The following is a 21,421-nucleotide window of genomic DNA, read 5'->3' as shown; positions in this document are numbered from 1 at the left end:
CTCAAAATAGGGCTTGAGTGGGACAAGTGGTCCCTAGACCTTCTGCTGGCCCTCAACACCTGGTGGGCTTTTTCCCTTGAGGGCAAGATGTGAGGAAAGATTAGCTCTGCTAGTGGTAACCTGCTGCCTAGTTACTATGTTGATAGGTTTATTAGAAATGCCAAAAGAAAAGGAGTACTGGTGGCACCTTAGAGACTAACCAATTTATTTGAGCATAAGCTTTCGTGAGTTACAGCTCACTTCATTGGATGCCAGTGGTACAGTGGTCCCACTTCATTTTTGCCATTCTGAAAGCTAGTCCCAGTTTGAAAACTATTTATCCATCCACTGGGAATATTGGTAGAAACAGTAAATAATTGTCAAGACTCCCCAGTGTACATTGATTAGATAGGCAGGGCCTCGATATATTTCCCCTTCTCTGTGCACCAATCTGAAGTTCTTAACTCAAGTTAAGACCACACGCTTAATTAAAAGGAGATGCAGGAAAAACCCAACCTAGTTTCAGTCATCCTCACACCCAGCACCTCAAAAATACTACTTCCGATTCTCCCACCCACACCTCATCATCTTTCAGTCCTTCATTCAGACACCACTGAGCAAGCCATTTTACAATGGTGGGTAGAAAAAAGGCACAAGACTTGGTGAACTTGTTTTCCAAAATTAAAAGCTTTAAGAAACATCTAAGCTGCTGCTCTGCATAACATCCCATCACAAAAACCACTTTCCCCCATTGTGGGTACAATCAGAAGTGAAACAAATTTGTTCCTTTAGAATGAATAGCTGTAATGAGTCCATGGCCACATAAATACAGACCCCAGTCAAGAGTGGACAGAGAACCCAGCACCCGCAACACTAAAACCATAAGCTCCTATTACTTGAGCTAAAGTTAATTCATTATCTCCAAAGGGCAGGGCTCTTATCCTCCATGCCAGAGAGAAACATGATCACATGCAATATGCTAACAGACAGTTCTTGAATCTGAAAATCAAACTTTAACTGTCTTTATATAGTTTTTTCCATTTTTGGCAAACATTTTTGAAATTGCAATTTATGTGCTGATAAAGTGCTCACATTCAAGGACTTTGGAAAAATCTAAGTCATAATAAAATCACAAATTCGATAGTGGTGAAATGCTCCATGATTTTCTTCTTCCTTTTAATCAGACATTATTGCTACTGGGTTGCCTGCCTTCCTTGCACTAATTCCGCATGTTCAAAGGTTGCATGTGAAATCTGTAGCAGTACATCCTGAGGCATAGAGAAAACAGAGGGAACAGAGAAGGGAGAAGGAGAGGATGAATAGGAAAAGGGACAGTGCTGTAATGCTGAGATGGAAATAAAGGAGGAATCATAAGATGAAAACAGGCAGGCACATGTGAAGCGAAAACGTATGCAACATATGTGAACACTACAAGTAGCTTACTCTGTGTTTTGAATATTGGACATATAAGTATATCTAGACTTATATGCACTATTATGAAAGGGGCCATCTTTATTATTGTAGTAAGCTCACATATGTAACATACATACAAAATATAACATATGTGGATATGAAACACATGTCCTCATGTACTTCCTTCCACACATGGGAAATCATAACAGGCAAGAAGAGGACCAGTATATTTTATAGAAATATGTAAATATACACACACAATACACATAAATGGATAGAGAGAGACAGAGAAATGAGAAGTCAAGAAGGAATAGAGAAGGAAGTATTTAAAAATAGCAAGAGGTAGGAAAAAAGAGGATTAATTTTGTATGATTTTTCAATGCCCAAACCATAAACACAAGGACACTCAGCAGATCATACTTAGTCAATGTTTCCACATTTTTCTGCTGTTTTCCATAGTTGGGGCAAAGATGACAAAAGTCTGAGCCAAGCTTTCCATTGGCCCTGACTTTAAAATAGAAGTGTCGATCCACTATACAAGATGTCTTATTTCAGCTTTACATCTGCAGTTTAATTGTCAATGTTTGTACACCTGCTTCCCATGTAGAAACTTAGAATGCAGAAGCATTCTAGGCATCCAGATGAGCAGAAAGTGCCAGACATAAAGACGTGATATAACAGATAATACAGCATATTATGGCTCAGATTCTCTCCTGTGCTGAGATCTGCTCGGTGCAGGGGTACTGGTTGGCTGAAACAGTTCTGTGGGCCAGTTTGTGCCAGCCCCAGGCCAAAAGGGACGACATGCCATCTGTGGATCAGGGCTATATGCCAACTGTACTATGCCTCTGCCCCCCTCCAATCTGTGACACATCCCTCAACGCTGGGCAAAGGAGGATGGTAGGAACAGGAGACAGCTCTCACAGTTTTACACCCAATATTATCAACCCAAAGTGTTTAAAAATCAGGAGGCAGACCTCAAATTGACTTAACAAGTATGAGATTAAAAAAAAAGTTTGACTCTATTTACCTTCTCACTTTTGATATTTTACTGTTCATGTTTTCAGGCTTTTCTCTGCAACCTAGAAGGCTAGAAACTTGTTTAAAATATAAAAAGAGTGCTGAGATTCTGATGTAATCACATGACTCTAAGAGATGAAGCTTTAAGAAAAACATAGCAAGACTCAGGACAAAATTGCAAGAATTGGCAAAATTGTTTACAGCCTAGTGTTTCACCTTTGCTGGGAGGATTCTCACCTGGCCAGCTACGGTCAGACGGGCTCCTTTGCACCACCTGAGTAGCAAAAAGTAACCAGCCTGGGAATAGAATCTGACCCTTTAACACGAGGGAGTAAAAAATGAGTGGAGAACACAGATTAAAGTAAATGGTGGATTCTCTGTAACCTGAAGTCTTTAAATCATGAGTTGAGGACTTCAGAGGTTATGGGTCTATTACAGGCTCTGTGGCCTGTAATGTGCAGGAGGTGAGACGAGATGATCATGATAGTCCCTTCTGACCTTAAAGTCTATGAGTGATTGCGCAGGCAAAGCGAGGCCCTACACTAAACTTGATAGATTTCTGTGTTAGTTGGTATGTAACAGGATAACTCTGGAACACCACATCTGATCCATTCCAAAATTTCAGGAAATATTCTAGACATCAGTGGCAGAACCCTATTGATTTTAGGGTAAATTGTAAAACCTGAAAGGGAAAATGGGGGACACACAGAGCCCGTGGATCTGCTGAGAACACCCAACAGCTTTGACTGGCTCTGTCATAGTCTATAGAACAAAGAACCAGTCAAAGGGCAGCTATTAACACCCCTGAACAGCTCTGCCCAGATCCCAGTGGAGTCTAAAATATTGTCCACCAGAATGACTTATCTCCTAGACAGAAGGAAAAGAAATAATAGCAGGGGGAGCCCAAAGCGACTCTGCATGCAGAACATTTGAGTTGTCGGGGACATGAGGTGGTGGCATTTTATGAAAAAGAGTTACCCATAAAAATTCTATAAGGTCTGCAATAGTATTTTTCTCACTAGATGTCCTCCTAGAATTCATCTGATATCAGCTGTTTCCAGACAACTGTTCAAATAAAAAGCATATGGAGAATGCCAAGAAAAGGAGCAACGGGCCCTTTAAAAAAGAAAAGCAGGGAGGTAGGGGAGAAAGAGAGAAGGAGAACCAAAATATAAGTGAGCACTGCTTGTTTCATCTATTAGCACAAGGCAGTGTTTGCAGTTAACAATTAATTCAATTAATTTAATCAATTAATTCCGTTCAATTCACTGGCCCACACTGACTCTGAAGCCTCCTAGAAACAGAGACCTTATGACAAGGTGATCATTTCCCCTTATCTGACGGCTAACAAGGTATTATGTGACCATGGAAAGCTATTGTCTGCCTTGCTAATGTGTGAGAGTGGTTTTCCCTGGCTGGCTGATTCATTTTCAGCCTCTGAATGGGTCTTCTTCTGCTCAGTGCTATTAGTCCATAACTTAAGAAAATTCACTTGCAAATGTGTATACTGAAATTAAAGAGTAATAAAAGAATATTGAAATGTTTCCAAATAACTACAGCGCACTGCAATTTAAAGAGGAATGGGAGAACGTAGACATCTAATAATTTGACCTCAACTCTCAAACTCAGGGTTATATAGGAAGTAGGGGCCCAATTCTGGTGATTTAGAGCCGGCAGCCCTACAGCAACCACACCTCAAAGACTCCAGTATTTGGACATGCTCTGAGAATGGCTGCAAGTTGGAAGGGGTGATGTAGGCAATGGCTGGAGTATTTTGCATAAAATCACCTCTGCCCCTCCACGTAGGATGAGTTATCCAGGAGGCACAGCACAGAATCCAGCCCTGGTATTCCATCATAAATTACTTCACCTTTTTATATTTCTGACTTCCTTTTCTTTGCATTACTGAATTTATTTTTGGATACTCCCTGTGAATTCTGAAGATTTTCATGTTAAATGTGAAATAATTTGACAGTCCAAAGTCTTAACCTATGCTTACTTTAGACATCATGTTCTTTTCACTACAACATATAAATAAATGACACTGGTTATGGTAATTTTAAAATTAATTTAATAAATTATAATCAGATTAAAACAGTCATTTGGCTATTTCAATATTACACATATCAAATACAAATTTCTAGTGCACACAATGCATTCAGAAACATGGGAACTTGAAGATCGGCTGCAACCAACATTATAGGAACCTGCGGAGTTTTAGCTCAATCAGCCATTTTTTCCTTTCCTTCTGGAGATACCCCAGTGAGATTATTCTGTTTATGGAGCTTTCAAAGATTGCTACTGATGGGTGAATACATTTCAATGTAAAATGTGTGACATTTAGCAATAATATAGCACACTCATCTCCATGGTACCTACCCACATCATTTAAATCAAACTCGCAACACTCTTGTGAGGTAGGTACTTTTATCTCCATTTCAAAGATGGGAAAACTGAGGCACAGAGTGAATAAGTTACATGGTCAAGGTCACAAACTGGGAATAAAACCTAGATTTGTTGGCTACTATGCCTGTGTTTTAACTACTAGATCACATTTCCACAATCTGAGTTAGAAATATTTGATTTCATTTATCTAATCTCTTAATCAGAGATTAGAATTCTACCAATGTATGAGTAAATTTATGTTTAAGGATTTAAACTCAATACTTTAAATCTGAATACTTCTAACATTCCCAAGGAACAATTTGTTCATCTTTTAGAAAAGGTTCTGAATCAAAACCCTGGATCCAAACATTCCCACACTTTATGAAAGGTCTTAGACTCATCTCAATTCAAACTGACACCTGTTTTCCCAATTAAACATATTTTAGGGATTCAGCATAGCCCCAGGTGATAGGCACAAGCAATTTGTCTTTCTAGTTGACTGAACATTTTGGGTAAAAAATAGGCCTGATGCTCAACTCCACTGAAAATCAAACCCATTTTATTTAAATATAGAGTTAGGTGGCCAGGTGGAGGCATCCAACTTGTAAATGCTGGCATCAATTCTCTGCTACAGCTAAAGTCTAAAACTGTGGGTTGACTAAAACCAGGATATTTATGCACATCTGAGCTCTCTATTACTACATCTTAGTACTGTAGAGAAAAATGAAAAAACAAAAAACCAATACAACTACATTTTAATCCAGGTATTTAGGTTGCCGTTTGAAGTTTGCACGGCAACCTAAAGTTTTTTAGCTTCTTGATTTTGAGTATTTTCTTTTTTTAGTCTTGGAACAACTAAAAGTTGGAAAAGCATAAGGAAAGAAGAACAACCCATCTCCTCTATTTTTGCTAATCTTGCTTTTCGGAGCCTCCCCCCATTTTCCTATATCACTAGAAATAATTAAAATAGCACCTCACACAGAACAATAGATCCATCTCCCTTAGGATCACTTTGATATGTGTGTGTCTGGGGGTGGGGGTCAGGGCAACTAGAAATTAACAACCTGATCCTGCAAATGCTTTGTGACAGGAGTTACTTTAGTCAATGGAACAACTCGCTTGTGTCAGTATTGGTGAGATCAGTCCTAAAGTTGTTGGTAAATGTGGGTGTACTCCTTAAACAAATTAACCTAAGCTGCAAGCCTGCATTATACAACACATATGATATATCATCTAGTTAATTGAAAACATTTCAATTAATACAAATCAGTTATTGTATCATGTTGTTTTAAATCATTTTCCTGTCTCAATTACTCATCCTTATGTAGTTGTATGTTATGAACACACAATTGGGCATGGCGCTGAGATTCTACTGTAATTCAATCATTATGGAAAAATTTACATTCACATTCTTTTAGATTTAGTCTCTATGGAGACTACCAGGTTGCAACAAATATGATTTTAATTATTGCTATTGTGAAGAATGCTTTCCACATATGGTTACATACTAATAAAGTGATTGAAAAATGCTATTATTTTTACATGCTTTTTAAGAATATTCTGATCCCTTGAATGTAAAAAAAAAGTGCTGTGAAAGCACAAGAAAATAATATAGGGACCTTAAATTTAACTTGGGTAGGCAGGAGAATCAATATTTAAAAGATCAAATAAAACCACATGACCATTTTTAATACATCTTTCAAACCTTCATAAAACATCATGATTCCTACCTAGCCTATGTGAAATGCTTGCATTTCAGAAAGAGGCACCGTCAACTTATTTCAAGCAACTTTGAAGCATATTCCCAAGGGCTCTTTCCATAATTCACTGATGTTTTGCTGTATTGGAGATCAGTTTCTTCATAATTTGTACTCCCCAGAATGCAATGCAGAGTGAAAATAAAACCTACAAAATAAAGAACAGAGTGAAAAACATTAGAGAAGCTTTCTTAATTAAAAATTATATAGTAATTATGGTAAATGGATAAAAAGCAGAACTCTCCCAAGAGACACATCAATATAAGAATTCCAGGCATATTGTTAAATTATGAAGAATAGATGTTGGAGTCTACAGGCTTTAGGAATTTAACGGAAAGAGTTTCTCCCCTTCTCATAGTTTGCACTTCCTTGACATTTTACTAAACTTCTTTCAGTCCCTACCACTGAAAGAACACATCTATCCCTGGAAGATCCATTAAATATAGAAGTATTTTATTTAGAGAAGAAACATATTTAAGCAATAATGACTGAGGAACAGGGCATTTCTAGGGGATTAATGACCGGCTGGTAGACGATGATCACCTGAAGTACAGCCACGGGCCATTAAGCCCCAGGAAATGTCCTCAGCTGAGATTGTTATTACTATTATAAGTTGGAAAAAAAATCATGGGTGTATTTTTTAAATGGGGTAATGCAGTTCCTTCTCCTTCTCTTTTTTTAAATTAAACTCTTTATTGTGAGTTTGTTAAAGAATGCAATGTATGCTGGTGGGGGGCTATTTCAAATTATAGCTGTTATATCCAGAATGACAAATCACACTCTGCAGAATTAGTTTGGCTTCAGAGTTCTACAAAAAATATTGATTCAATGCCTACTAAATTCAGGGTTGCTAATATTAAATGCAAAGTACTGCATTCATGAAACTATAAGGCTGCGCCAGTGGGAAAAAAACGCAGACAATATAAATGGGCCACATCCAACCTTGCATCACAACAGTTCTGTGCTGCTCCACTGCCACAAAGCTGACCTAAAGCCAGCTGAGCCAACCACAGGAGGAACTGAGCAGAAGCCCACTGCGTGGTCATAGACTTTAATTTTCTCTGGATCCTCCAGTACATTCTGTGCAACAGAGCCTGAGAAATTTGAACAGATTGTGTGATCTAGTGATTACACTAAAATAACACGAGAAAGTTTGGGGAGATTAAAGGGTGTGGACAGCAGGACAGAGCGTAAATGTACCCGACTGCTACCTTTGAACACATTTTGGAAAATGCACACTTCCTAAACTGCTCAGGCATGCATAGTGTGCCTCCCACGTAGTGCCTACCTTGCAGCTTACTGACATTTTCTGCTGTATAAACTCAATATATACTTTTCAGACTAATCACCTGGAAATTGCCATTCCCTGTCCAGACTCTTTATTCCTTGCCCCTCACTAAAAATTATTTACATGTCAATTTTCAAAGTAAACTAGACTATAACAAAAATGGTTGGAAAAAAAAAAAGCATGGTTAGTTTTTTGTTTTTTTTTAAACAGTGGGAAAGCACTTTTTTCCCCCTCTCCCAGAAGAGCTGACAGTTTCACCCTCAGACTTAAATAAAAAAATGTACTGTGGTCAGCAATCGTGCATGGAACATTTTAGCCCAAAACATACATTTTTCAGAATGCTGTAGCCAGTGAAAACAGATTTATAATGGAAACTGTTTTACAATCTTAATTTTAGCAGTTGCTACCAGTGACTGCAGTAGTATTATTACCCAGATAACTATGAAATCAAACTTCATATCTGTTATTTATACTGATGGAAGGGGAGCACACTCTTTCAAACACATCCATATTTTCATTAGGTTCTTTTCATACAAACTCTCTCATTTAAATTGTCCACATTAGTCTAAATAGAACTATTCATGCAGATAAAGACATTGACAAGGGCATTGCAAATTTGGGCTCTTAGTAGACATGAAATCTTGGGATGCTCCTGTTAAATCTCAATGCAGGATTAGGGCTTAAATTTGCAAGATTGTAAACTGTTCTAAAATTCTTAGCGGAAGTCAAGTTTCCCTTTTTGTACTATAAGTTTGTTGCTGACAACTGATGCTTTAAATAGCCCATCATATTGCTTCTGGTTTACACTGATGAATGAGGAAAACTTATTTAACATAAATAGATGTGGTTTGCATGGCAGCTGAATCAGAACAATAGTAACAAAAATAAAAAATAAAAACCCAGTATATATTATGTCTCTCCAAGACCTCTTACCAGAACGGTTTTAAAACCACAGTCCCATATGCAGCAATGTTTCTGATATGCATTTCCAGGATTAGTTAGCATTAATTATGTTTTTGCAGGGATCCAGTCAATCTATAAAAGGTGGAGTTTGGGTTTTTTGGGTGGGATAACTGTAGTCTCATATCCTCCATAGGGTTTTTATTTCCTTTTTAGCATTTGATCACACTGGTGCTGCATAGTCTGTGTCTGAAGATGTGCATCATACTTGTTTTACAATTGCTAGATCGTATACTATTTCGTTCTGGATTAGGTCTATGTCTAGAATCACAGCATATGCTCTCAGTAAATATTTCATTGCTTAGTGCTAAAATAATCTTCACTGCACCTGCACAGGTAGGTTTGGTATGATACTAATGCCCTATCCACATTAGGCGATTGACTTGATGCGGAAGACAGTTATCAGCATTAGGTTCCCCTTGAGCTGGTGCTGGCAATGGTTTAACAGCTGCAGTAGACAAGATAAAAGTTTTCGAAAAGTCATTAAAGAAAGAGTCCTTGAGATTTGCTTCTAACGGGTCTCAAAAATGCTTTCTGCCAAGATGTTGAAAATGGCTTTGTTCTGTCTACACTAGTAATGAAGCCATTGTTAGCATCTTTTTCAAGGGGGCCAGTTGCTGATAAACATGAGTGTAAACTTTCGAATAAACACTTAAGTGGTGGTACAACAGTGTTCCACATTGATAAGATAGTGTTTGGGCACAGCACTCCAGATTCCTCAAATACATGAGCTTATTGGTTGTGATACTAGCACTGAACACTAGTTTTACAGTGATCTTCCTGCTTTTACATATAAATCAGTTGGAGGGGGCAGAGTTAGCTAGAAGAGAGAAAAGAGATGCATCTAGGCAGGAGACCTACTGCAGCTCTGCTGGAAGTCAGGATTTGGAAAGAATGGGCATAGGTCTGCGCTTCCTGTGTGCTCTTTTGGGGCTGGGCAGCAACAGGGCAGCAGAAAAGCAACTAGTAGTACTAGTAGATCAGCAACAATGCAGATCGAGCAGCCATTTCCCATGTGGAGGTGGAGCGTAGAGGCCTCAGACACTGCTGTGACTAAAAAGCTATAATAGTGCCTGTAGACCAACTGGGGGAGGAGGAGGGGAATTCCTTCCACCCTAACTCTTCATCTCCCCAATGCCCAGTCCGATTTCTCAGGCTGTGTGCTGGCTACGGGGTTTGGAAGTGTATGGGGTGGGAAAGGAAGTAGAAGTTTCTTTTGCCTTTTTTTTTTTTTTGGGTAGACCATGCATTCAGTTTAAAGTGGCACTTTGATTTGTATTAAAGTTGTATTTCCCCATGCAATTCTTAGAAAGACAGTATAACTCATACAGACTGGGCATTTCTAGAGCATGGGGGTTGATTAGCATAGCGCTAAGTACCTTCAGTACCCACTGATTTCAATGAGAACTAAGGCAGCTCACAGGAATACTTGGCGCCCTGAAGAGCTGAGACTTGGGCTTAAGTAATTTGTTGACTCAGGCCTTGTCTACACTATGGGCGCAACAGTGGCACAGCTATGCCACTGTAATTATGCTGCTGTGGTGCCGTAGTGTAGAGGTTCCCTACAGCAATGGAAAGGGTTTTTCTGTCGCTGTAGGTAATCCATCTCCCTACACAGTGGGAGCTTGGTCGATTCCTCCATTGAGCTAGCCGTGTCTACATGGAGGGTTAGGTTGACCTAGCTACAGTACATGGGTGTGATTTTTTTCACACCCTGAGCGACATAGTTATGTCAATCTAAATATTAAATGTAGACCAGGCCTTTCTCTTCCTTTTGCTAACTAGTTAGGTCCTGCTTAAATCACTTCTCAACACTCCAAGCCGTTCATAATATAGCAATAAGCATTGATAGCATGTGCACTAGCAGGCTCTTAGTGCATGCCTTGGATGTGTTGTGATGCACAAGGTTGAAAGCTATATCTCTTCAACCAACTGAGATGATCACCAGTAGTTTACTCCTGGAGTGGCTTCTTGCTATAGAGCATAGCTCATTAGCTTTACATTTAATTCCTAACAAGTGATGAAAAAGTAAGAGGAAAATGCTATGTAGACCTTTTCTCAACTATGTTGGAGTGCTTTAAACTCTCCTTGTTTACTAAAGAGTCCTACAGTAGCCCCAAAAGGCCGCAGCTAAGATCTGAACCTCTTGTGCTAGCCACTGTACACATAGCCCTGCAGAGTTCCTGTGCCTGAAAGAGCACAGGAAATGTTAGTATGCCCATTTTACAGAGGCAGGACTGGGAGACTACGTGACTCGCCCTCATTCCAGACTCACCCCAGGTCTGTGGCAGAGCTGGCAACTGAATCTGTATCTCCTGCATGTCAAGCCAGTGCTTCAAATACAAGGCTACTGTGCCTCTCAAAAGAGTCTCTAGATACAAAATCGAGGTTAGGATGTTTTTGCATGAACACAATCCCCACTTAAAGTCTGCCAAAGATATCTACCAATTTGGAATGAAGAAAACTCATTTTCTTATTTTTGACTGACACAGTTTATTCGTAGAGGAAAGGCCATTCCCCCTCAAATTATTGCACTGACACGTCCCTCAAAAGCTCTGACTTCTATTGCTGATCCTCTGATTGTACCTGTAAGCTGGAACAGAAAGCTTTGCCACCACTGTTCTGCTATTAATACTATCTCCAAGGGACTCTGAGATTTATACTTTTATCTTGTATTGAAGGAATAATGAAACGTGAGTTAATGCAAGCTGGAGATTGCATCAGCACTCTACTCTGCTAACAAATGAAAAAAAACAACTCTCTGCATCTTGTTTTTGTTGTTGTTCAGTCTGAAGATTGCCTGAAAATATTGTATTGCAATATATATTTAGATTATTCCGTCCCGTAAGTGTCCTTACTCCACTCCATACATTCCTAATTCAACTTTAAAATATGTTGGATTAATTGAATAATTAAATTGATGTTGGGAGATAAACTTCCTTTTCCCAAACCCAAATAATATCTGACTTTCTCTGAGGCAGTTTCCTGTTTAAAAAAAACAAAACAAAACAAAAATAACCCAACAAAATAAAACTTTCTGCTTACACATTCATAAAACCTATTAAAAATAACTTCAGTAGATGGTCCAAGCTTATGCTTTATGGTTGTGCTAATTCATTCCAAGAACCCAATATCTTTTGTAGCTGTAAATTGTCAGCCATCATAAAAAACTTACAAATCCCAGCAACACACACAACTGGATTCATCCACCCACAAGCATTTCATCTTGGATCACAGTATTATCATGAAAAAGAAAAGGAGTACTTGTGGCACCTTAGAGACTAACCAATTTATTAGAGCATAAGCTTTCGTGAGCTACAGCTCACTTCATCAGATGCATATCGTGGAAACTGCAGCAGACTTTAAATATACACAGAGAATATGAAACAATACCTCCTCCCACCCCACTGTCCTGCTGGTAATAGCTTATCTAAAGTGATCATCAGGTGGGCCATTTCCAGCACAAATCCAGGTTTTCTCACCCTCCACCCCCCCACACAAATTCACTCTCCTGCTGGTGATAGCCCATCCAAAGTGACAACTCTTTACACAATGTGCATGACAATCAAGTTGGGCTATTTCCTGCACAAATCCAGGTTTTCTCACATCCCCCCTACCCCCATACACACACAAACTCACTCTCCTGCTGGTAATAGCTCATCCAAACTGACCACTCTTCAAGTTTAAATCCAAGTTAAACCAGAATATCTGGGGGGGGAGGGGTAGGAAAAAACAAGAGGAAACAGGCTACCTTGCATAATGACTTAGCCACTCCCAGTCTCTATTTAAGCCTAAATTAATAGTATCCAATTTGCAAATGAATTCCCCTCTGCCATGTACATTGGTCAAACTGGACAGTCTCTACGTAAAAGAATAAATGGACACAAATCAGATGTCAAGAATTATAACATTCATAAACCAGTCGGAGAACACTTCAATCTCTCTGGTCACGCAATCACAGACATGAAGGTCGCTATCTTAAAACAAAAAAACTTCAAATCCAGACTCCAGCGAGAAACTGCTGAATTGGAATTCATTTGCAAATTGGATACTATTAATTTAGGCTTAAATAGAGACTGGGAGTGGCTAAGTCATTATGCAAGGTAGCCTGTGTCCTCTTGTTTTTTCCTACCCCCCCCCCCCAGATGTTCTGGTTTAACTTGGATTTAAACTTGAAGAGTGGTCAGTTTGGATGAGCTATTACCAGCAGGAGAGTGAGTTTGTGTGTGTATGGGGGTGGGGGGGATGTGAGAAAACCTGGATTTGTGCAGGAAATAGCCCAACTTGATTGTCATGCACATTGTGTAAAGAGTTGTCACTTTGGATGGGCTATCACCAGCAGGAGAGTGAATTTGTGTGGGGGGGTGGAGGGTAAGAAAACCTGGATTTGTGCTGGAAATGGCCCACCTGATGATCACTTTAGATAAGCTATTACCAGCAGGACAGTGGGGTGGGAGGAGGTATTGTTTCATATTCTCTGTGTATATTTAAAGTCTGCTGCAGTTTCCACGATATGCATCTGATGAAGTGAGCTGTAGCTCACGAAAGCTTATGCTCTAATAAATTGGTTAGTCTCTAAGGTGCCACAAGTACTCCTTTTCTTTTTGCGAATACAGACTAACACGGCTGTTACTCTGAAACCAGTATTATCATGGAATTTTTTTCTATCAGGCCTTGCTACTATCTTCTTTTCTAGAAAAACAGGGTGGAGCCCAACCTGTAACTTTAGACAGTACTCTATAACTCAGTTATATCACAAAGTTGTCTCATTTTATATTCATCTCATCTTTCTGAAGGTTTAATTCTGGTAAACAAACTAACCAGAGATCCTGCTCTGATTGTAGTCACTGGCAAAACTCCCACTGGACCAGCTTTGATCCCTTATTTTAACAGGCAGGTAAAAAGTGTACTGCAAAAATATACTCTGTGACCTTGCTAACGCACTGGAATGGTCTGTCTAAAATTTCCTGTCTATACAAGAGAAATATATATGATTTACTGTACCTTTACTGGAATGGTGTACTACCACAGTCTTTGCCCTGCCACAGTCCCTGATAGCCTGCTCTGTGAACCATGCCCTAACACCTGGTGGGTCCCATAGCATGACCAACTCCAAGCTTTCAAAAATGATGAGAAAGCTCCAAAAAATCAGGAGAGTAGTTTAAAAATCATGTTTATTCTTCATTCATTTTTTGGGGGTGTGTGTGTCATTTTATTCACCTTCTTGTTTTTGAACTGTTTACATTTTCCAGTTTGCCTCCATAGCCATGAGGGCTAGAAATTTATTTTTTTTAAATGAAAGTAGAGATTCTGATGTAGCCACATGACTCCCGGAGCTGAGGCTTTAAGAGAAAACACCAAACATCAAGAGGCTTGCAATAAAAATCACAAGAGTTAGCAAGAACATACATTTTTCACCTGCTGCCACTGGATCATCCTTTACTGGCACTAAATCCCTCGTGGGCAGAAAAGATCAGCAGCAGCAGCAGCAGATTCACTATTCACAAATTCATCTTACTGCCCTCAACTGACCTATTACTGCTTAGCAGATTCATCACATAGGATTGTTGGGAACATAAACTAGTTCATGCTCATTGAAGATGAAAAGTACTGAATGCGTGCTTTTAATATACTAACAAACCATTACTGGTAAGCAAGTCTGAGAAACGTATGGGGTTTCTATCTATGATCACAGCTCAGAAAAGGTAGCAAAGGCAGAATGTCATATCTCATTTCTGTTTTAAATCTTCTATTTTTCAGTTTCACTTAAAATTCTAAGATTAAGAAGCAACAGGAATGGATGACTGCCAGTAGTTCTCACAAATCTGACTTGATTTAAAATATTGTAAAATTAAAATATAAAGCTTTCATAGAAGCCAAGTAGGCAAAACCTTAAAATGTCTCCATGAGTAAACATACTGGTTTAATCTGCTGTACATTAACAGGCCAAGTGAGATTGAAAGTTTTATTAGAAGCTGTTCATTGCAGAAATGTAATACTTGAAATGGTCCCATTCCATTTTGACTACAAAGGCTGTGTAGTTTATTTTCTTAAATATTTTTACAGGAAATGCGCTCATTGAGATGTAACATGTCATTTACTTTTATGCCTGTCAGCAGCTGAAGAATAATTATATACACATCACTGCATCACTTATAACTCCAACACAAGAGAGAGGGTAAATCAGACACACCTGAGAAGAACTATGTCATTTCATAAAATATTAACAAAATTATGTATGAAGAGCAGTTTTTTCACCTTAAATGAAGACACGTGGAATTAATTTTAGTTTAGTCAATAGTTTATTGCAGAGTTTTGATCGTTAATCACGTTCAGAATTGTTTTTTTGCAATACTATATACAAGAAGTGCTGAACATGTACATTGCCAGGGACAGAGTTAGGGCTATTGGCCAGTAAGGTTTATGGGTTTAAAAAAGGTTTAGATACTATATTTCTTAATCATTCTTTTCTGGGGAATGAACTTTTATTGGAATGATGGGACAAATTCGCTTAAATGGATTGGCACCAAGGATGAACCCATCCATATACCTATTGTTGCAATGATCACATCATATAACTCATACAATGAAATGCCTTGCAGATAGCATACTCCAGTAAAATGACTGAACTTCTAAAATTACAGAATTCTGGATTGGGTTCTACTCTCCGAATACTTAATATTTATGAGCAACAGCTAAAGACCTAGGAGTAAATAAATCCCCTTGTTTCTCTTTCCAGCTAGTACAATATTTCCCTAATAATATATTAAGAAGAGGACCATTAGAAAAGAGAACGATGTAACAGTGTTCAACCTCACAATGAAAGGTTGCAGTGTTAGCAATAATAATATTTATGTAAATGTATGGTCATTTCAGAGTGGTGCCGTTGTGACAGTACATGAGATAGAAGCCCAAAGTAAAGCTAGTGAACAAGACCAAGAACTAGCTATTTGGAATGGTGTCTGTGTGGGAGATAAGGGGGAAAGGAGGGAGAATGATCCGATGCCTACAAAGCAAAAGATCTCTACTCACTTAATTACCCTGATGAGAAAAGTCCCAAAGTCCCTCAAGTCCCAAAACAAGGTTGTTCCTGGGGGAAAAGAGTTCCCAACCCCAGATAATTGCTCTGAGACATTAGATCTCTGACAGTAAAACTCTGCTGCATATGTCAAAGAGAAATGGTAGAAAAGAGCTGGCTACAGTGACTAAGACAAAATGTGACCTAGGGATAGAATGTGAAGAAAGGGATAAAGCAATTGAATGACAAATTGAAGGGAGTTTCAGCACAGTGAATGAGACTGAGGGAAACCAAGCCAGGAGAGAAGTTCATGTGAAACCATAATTGTCCTTAAATCCAAAAGGCCACAGGAAGAAGTTAAGCATTTCATTGAAAAAAGGAGATTAGTCAAAGTGGTCTACATTGCACAAAAAGCCTTTTGGACAGTTGAAGAGAAGAGAAATATACTAATATTCATTGATGCTCTGAAGGGAAAATTTTGCCATAGAAGATACACATCCACATTTTAGACAGACAAGACACATCCCAGCCTGAGGGCCAAACCCCTTGCAAGGCCAAGAACAGTAAATTGTGAGTATTTTTTAGTTCCAAGGCAGAGAAAATGTGTTTGGATTACTCCAGCCCTGCTGTTGGAAAAGCAGCTCCCTTTCTGGCTTTTGGTCTCTCTTTCTGTCCTACTCTCAGCATGTTGTTTGTTCTCATGTCCTGTCATGGCCCTTGTAATTCTCATTTGGGAAACTTCTCAGACCAGAAGTCACCTCTTCTTGATCACACCCTTGTTCTCAATATTGAGCATACTACATTCAGATGGGCAAAGCTACTAATGCTTCTTTTGATCAGCTGCTTTGCAACTGAGACCTGATCAACACTCAGAAATTAGATCACCTACCTACGTCGCTCAGGGCTGTGAAAAATTTTGTGCCAAAAGCACCTTAGTTAGGTTGACCTAACCCCTAGTGTAGATGCACCTAGGTCAACAATAGCATTCTTCCATTGACCTAGCTACTGCCTCGGAGAGGTGGATTAACTACATTGATGTAAAAACTCCTTCCATAGGTGTAGGAAATGTCCACACTACAAATGCTAGTGTTTATAGTGTAGACATAGTCTGAAAGGAAGTCCTCAACTCCAACAACTGGCCCCTGGGGTCAGCTTGTTCATGAGTCTGTCTAGAGAAATGAGAATGTTTACCCTAGACAACACCTCATAGTGATTATTTGTAGCCAGCCTTTGTGGGTGCTTTGGGCAAGGCTCTCTGGTGTCAATCCTCAGATGTATTTGGCACAGCTGAGATGGGGAGACAAAACTGGCTCTAATCCATCTTTTCTCTTTCCCCTGGGGATGGACAAGGCTGAACCAGCCCCTGTCAAAAGTTAGAGCAGCTACAGTGTGTTTCAGCCCCACCCTTGTCATGCCTCTGACATGTACTCTACACCAGTAAGAAGGGAGTGGGTGGTGAGCAGACAGCTATCTACCACCCCCAGATTATGCCAGGCAAGAGAATCCCCTTCAAGTGGTACTCTGGGAGTTGACAGACCTAGGTTCAATTTTCTGTTCTGCCATGGACTTTCTGTGTGACCTTGGGCAAGTCACTTATATTACGTCTATGCGTTGAGCTTTGAGCTGGGGGTGTATGTGTGATTCCCAGCTCCCATAGCCATACCTTCCCTACCTCTCATTAAACTAGCTTGCTAAAAATAGTAGGTTTGCTGTGGTAGTCTGAGCCGTGGCATGCGGTAGCCCAGCTAGCTACACTGAGTACATACTCAGAGGGTACAGATGGGTTTGTGCTCCAGGTGGCTAGCCTGCACCACTGCTGCTCATGCTAACGTGGCTACATTTCTATTGTTTGCATGCTAGTTTGATGAGAGTGACTATGTCTACTCGAGCTGGGAATCACATCCTCTGCTCAAGTGTAAACATAGCCTTAATCTCTCTCTGCCTCAGTTCCTGATCTGTAGAATGGGGATAGCAGCACTTCCTTCCTTCACGGAGGTGTTGTTGTGAGGATAAATACATTGAAGATGGTAAGGTGCTCAGATACTACAGTAATGGATAGCATCGATGTACCTAAGATAGATAGATCTGGCTCTCTACATTTAACCCATTCTATGAGGAGCTTCATATAAATAATTTCTAACCAGCTTTTCATTATCAATTTTCCCATACCAGTATATTATAATACAGTTTCTAATTACATGATCAATGAGTCACATCCTTACCAGCAAGCTGATCTTATGTATTCCTTACCTTATTCCAGCCATTTAAGAATACCACTCTCATGTATCTGTACTACACCATGCAAGACCTAAGAATGGTGTGAGAATCTGTTGGTATCTCATGATTAATTTTGAGTTTAAAAAAGTTACACACCACTATATCATTAATGATCGTAGAAAAGCTTAAAAAAAATCCAGGTTCTATTTTTGGAGAAATATATCATCTTTCCTATTGCAAGATTTTTTTCTAAATTGAATCCTAGATTTGAAAGGACACTATATCTGGAATATTCTTATGCCTTGGAAAGGTTACTTGGTATTGTTTTATTTGTATGTCAAAGGGATGCTTGAAGTCTCAACAATTGTTAACCTCTCCCATGGTGTGCTAGTAAGAGGTCAGAGGCTCACATGTGGCTTGCAGCTTGGAGAATTTCTCTCAGCATTCTGCCAGGGATGGGACTGCCCAAATGGTTTGTCTCATAAGTTCTAAGCCATAAACTGCATCCTACTTGGCTAGCCATGCCAAAAGAGGACCCAAGGGTATCCAGAGTCTTGGCTGATGGGAAAAAATGAGTGCTTCCTATGGAAGCCACAGCTGTTTTCCTGAGAGAGAGCACAGATGCCTGAATTTTTCCCTACTTTCCGTTTTTGACTACCTGTTCTGGCGGCAGTTCCAACAAAGGGGGAGGAAAGCAGCAGGCATCCAGCTGTTTTAAGTATGCTTTGGCAACATGGGTACTGATTACATAAACATTGAAAACATTCAAAAGAATTTTTCCTGTCTTTCAACTATTAAAAAGAAAAAAGAAAAAAAAGTGTGAGCCTGCCCTAACACTCCCCATCTCAAGCAGAAATTTAATGACCAGGATAAAGCCCTTCATTATGAAAGCTGAGGTTATTCCAAGAAAAATGATAGTACATATTACTGGAAAAGATCTTGAACTTATAAAGAAACAGTTTACATATATATCTTATCCACTTTGCATAGAGAAGATTAGTTTCTTATGTTAAATTGCAGGATGAAGGTCAAAATGTGCATTTGAATTTGAAATGTTGAGCCTTTATTCCTAATCTAGCTCACTGAAGACAATGAAGGCACACTGATAGATACACCAACTATGAATCTGGCCCATTATATTTTACAGCACTAGCTACATCATTGATTTCAATGGAGTTACACCAGCTATGAATTTGGCGGTTATATTTTACTGCACTTACTTGGTTATTATTCTCATTTATTTATTAAGAGATGAGAATCGGATGAGAGCTGTACAAGACACGAATATCAGCAGAATCCCTGATCTGGACAATTTACAATGTTATGAAGTAATCTTATTCTAACTTTCCTCCACACACTTTTAATTCCCCCCTCCCCAAATAGTGTTATTTGACATCTAAAGCATTTTCAAGATTGGGTTTAATTAAACAAATTTAAGCAATTTGATAATTCATGAAAGGTCAGCCAAGATCTGACTGCTTATAGTTATAGCTGATATGCATATAGCAGGATAGAATGTGAATAATGAAAATGAATTGATTTCAGATTGGTATATCAATTTGTGAACCAACAGAGAACACCCTAGCTGAAAAGACATATGCTGTAGGGCAACATTTGAGAAAAGCAGGACTCTAGCACGCACTTAAGCTTGCAACTCACTTTAAAGATTTTTTAAAAACTGCTCCTCCACTGCACTGGCTAACAATTGCACCTGGCTGCCATCCTGAAATGTTTCCCCAGAGGTAAAATGGAGAAAACACCTATCTACCAACTTACAGGGCATACTGTGAGGGCTAGTTAATGCTTGAAAAATGCTCTGAGTACAAAAAGCTCCATGAAAGTGCTGAGTATTATCAGCACCATCAGAATGCACTGATCCAGGCCCTTCATGTGTAGTGCTTCCAGAAGAATTAATTGCAAAGCAAGACGATGTGATTCTGCACCAGCGGTGCAACAGAAAATGTAAAATAATATAAAACCAATTCCCCAGGGTAGGTCATCGGCAGCGAGGATCAAACACAAGACCTTTTGCTCTTAATGCATGAGCTGCTACTGGCTGAGTTAAAAGACACCTCTCTATTAGTCAAAGCTGTAGCAGGCTCAGCAATCTCTATTTGGCCTAGCTATCACTAGAGGGGGACAGTGTGCCGCACCGAGCAGTCATTGCTTACTGTAACAACACTGATTAATGAAAGGGATGTTTGATCTCAGCTCTCCCATTGCAGAGGCTGAAGCACTGGGGCCATAGGGAAGGGACCAAAAGATTCCTTTTCAAGGGAAGGGATTCCTCCTCCTCCTGAGGAGCTAAAATCTCATGGTGCTCCCTCCTGGGTATTGGATACTGTGAGACTGCTGGATAGTGTTGAAATGTGTCAAATATAAGCTAGACAAGGCACCCTCCAGGCAAGATGCCTCATGCTGTCTCCTTGGAGACCTGCAACTGGCTATTTAAACAGCCATGGAGCAGTTTGTAGGTTTCTTCCTTCCTTCCCCACAGCTCATCAAGACGTTTTGTTCAAATATGCTGTGCAATGAAACGCCTGCTACTGCCAACCATGACCAAGAGAGAGACACCTTCTCCACATCTGACTCCACAGCTGGAAAAGGATACCAGGGTACTTGCACTGAGAGCTTTGCTACCGCTTTCCCAAGCTGGTACCCAATCCCTAGAGCCTTGTCAAGACTCAGCTGCCAGAATCACAATTTTGATGACTTCCTTGCAGATGTCCTCTGGGAATCTGTCTGGATGGTCTACTCTGGGGGCTGTCCAGGGAAGTTTTCCAGCTATTGTGGTCATACCTAGAGTGGTCATTTCTAGACCACAAGGACAGCCAAATGTGAGGAACAGAACTGGGGCCAATTTGCCTCAACTGAGCTATGCAGCCTGGCACCACACCCTCAAAGATAGCAGAAACCAAGTAGATGAAGCACACGATTGCTACTGTCGGAATGGAACATCGGGAAAGGCTGCTGTCACTCAGGACAGAACCCTTATGGGTGAGTGATTCTGCGCTGGGAAGGGTACATTTTTTGCGAGGGAAAGGATGTAGGGATGGAGCTTGTAGTGATTTTAATTGAAATAGGCAAAGATCTAGAGGAGGCAAAGGGGCTGATCATGTTGCTGTTAGACCAATGGTAGGGAAGCAAGAGGTGACTGTGGTGCGTTAGTTTGGTGTTTCGTGTTTCTGCATTGTGAAAACAGAATGTGCTTAAATTAAGACCTAACATTTCATTTACACTAAGGCTCCTTTACACCACTCTCACAGTGTAAAGAGGCCTATGGCATAAGGCAGCCTAGTGTAAATGAGAATAAGGGCCCAAGTCTTTCTTCTTCAAGTTTAAATTAGCATGCCACAATTTTCATCTATAACCAGTATTCATTTA

At 39.7% G+C, this 21,421-nt stretch overlaps 1 protein-coding gene across 1 annotated transcript in view; it reads right to left on the bottom strand.

The window, feature by feature from the left end:
- Nucleotides 1-4,466: 4,466 nt before the first annotated feature.
- The window catches only part of AGMO (alkylglycerol monooxygenase), a 270,823-nt gene continuing 253,868 nt past the window's right edge, over nt 4,467-21,421 (bottom strand). Inside the window, exon 13 of the mRNA XM_073333805.1 lies at nt 4,467-6,702. Coding sequence (XP_073189906.1) covers nt 6,622-6,702 — 81 coding nt within the window. The 3' untranslated portion in view covers nt 4,467-6,621. The remainder of the gene's footprint in view (nt 6,703-21,421) is intronic.

This window comes from Lepidochelys kempii, chromosome 2, assembly GCF_965140265.1.
Source record: "Lepidochelys kempii isolate rLepKem1 chromosome 2, rLepKem1.hap2, whole genome shotgun sequence".
NCBI classification, from domain to species: domain Eukaryota; kingdom Metazoa; phylum Chordata; order Testudines; family Cheloniidae; genus Lepidochelys; species Lepidochelys kempii.
The sequence above is the reverse complement of the archived record's forward strand: the minus strand, read 5'-3'. Positions and strand labels throughout refer to the sequence as shown.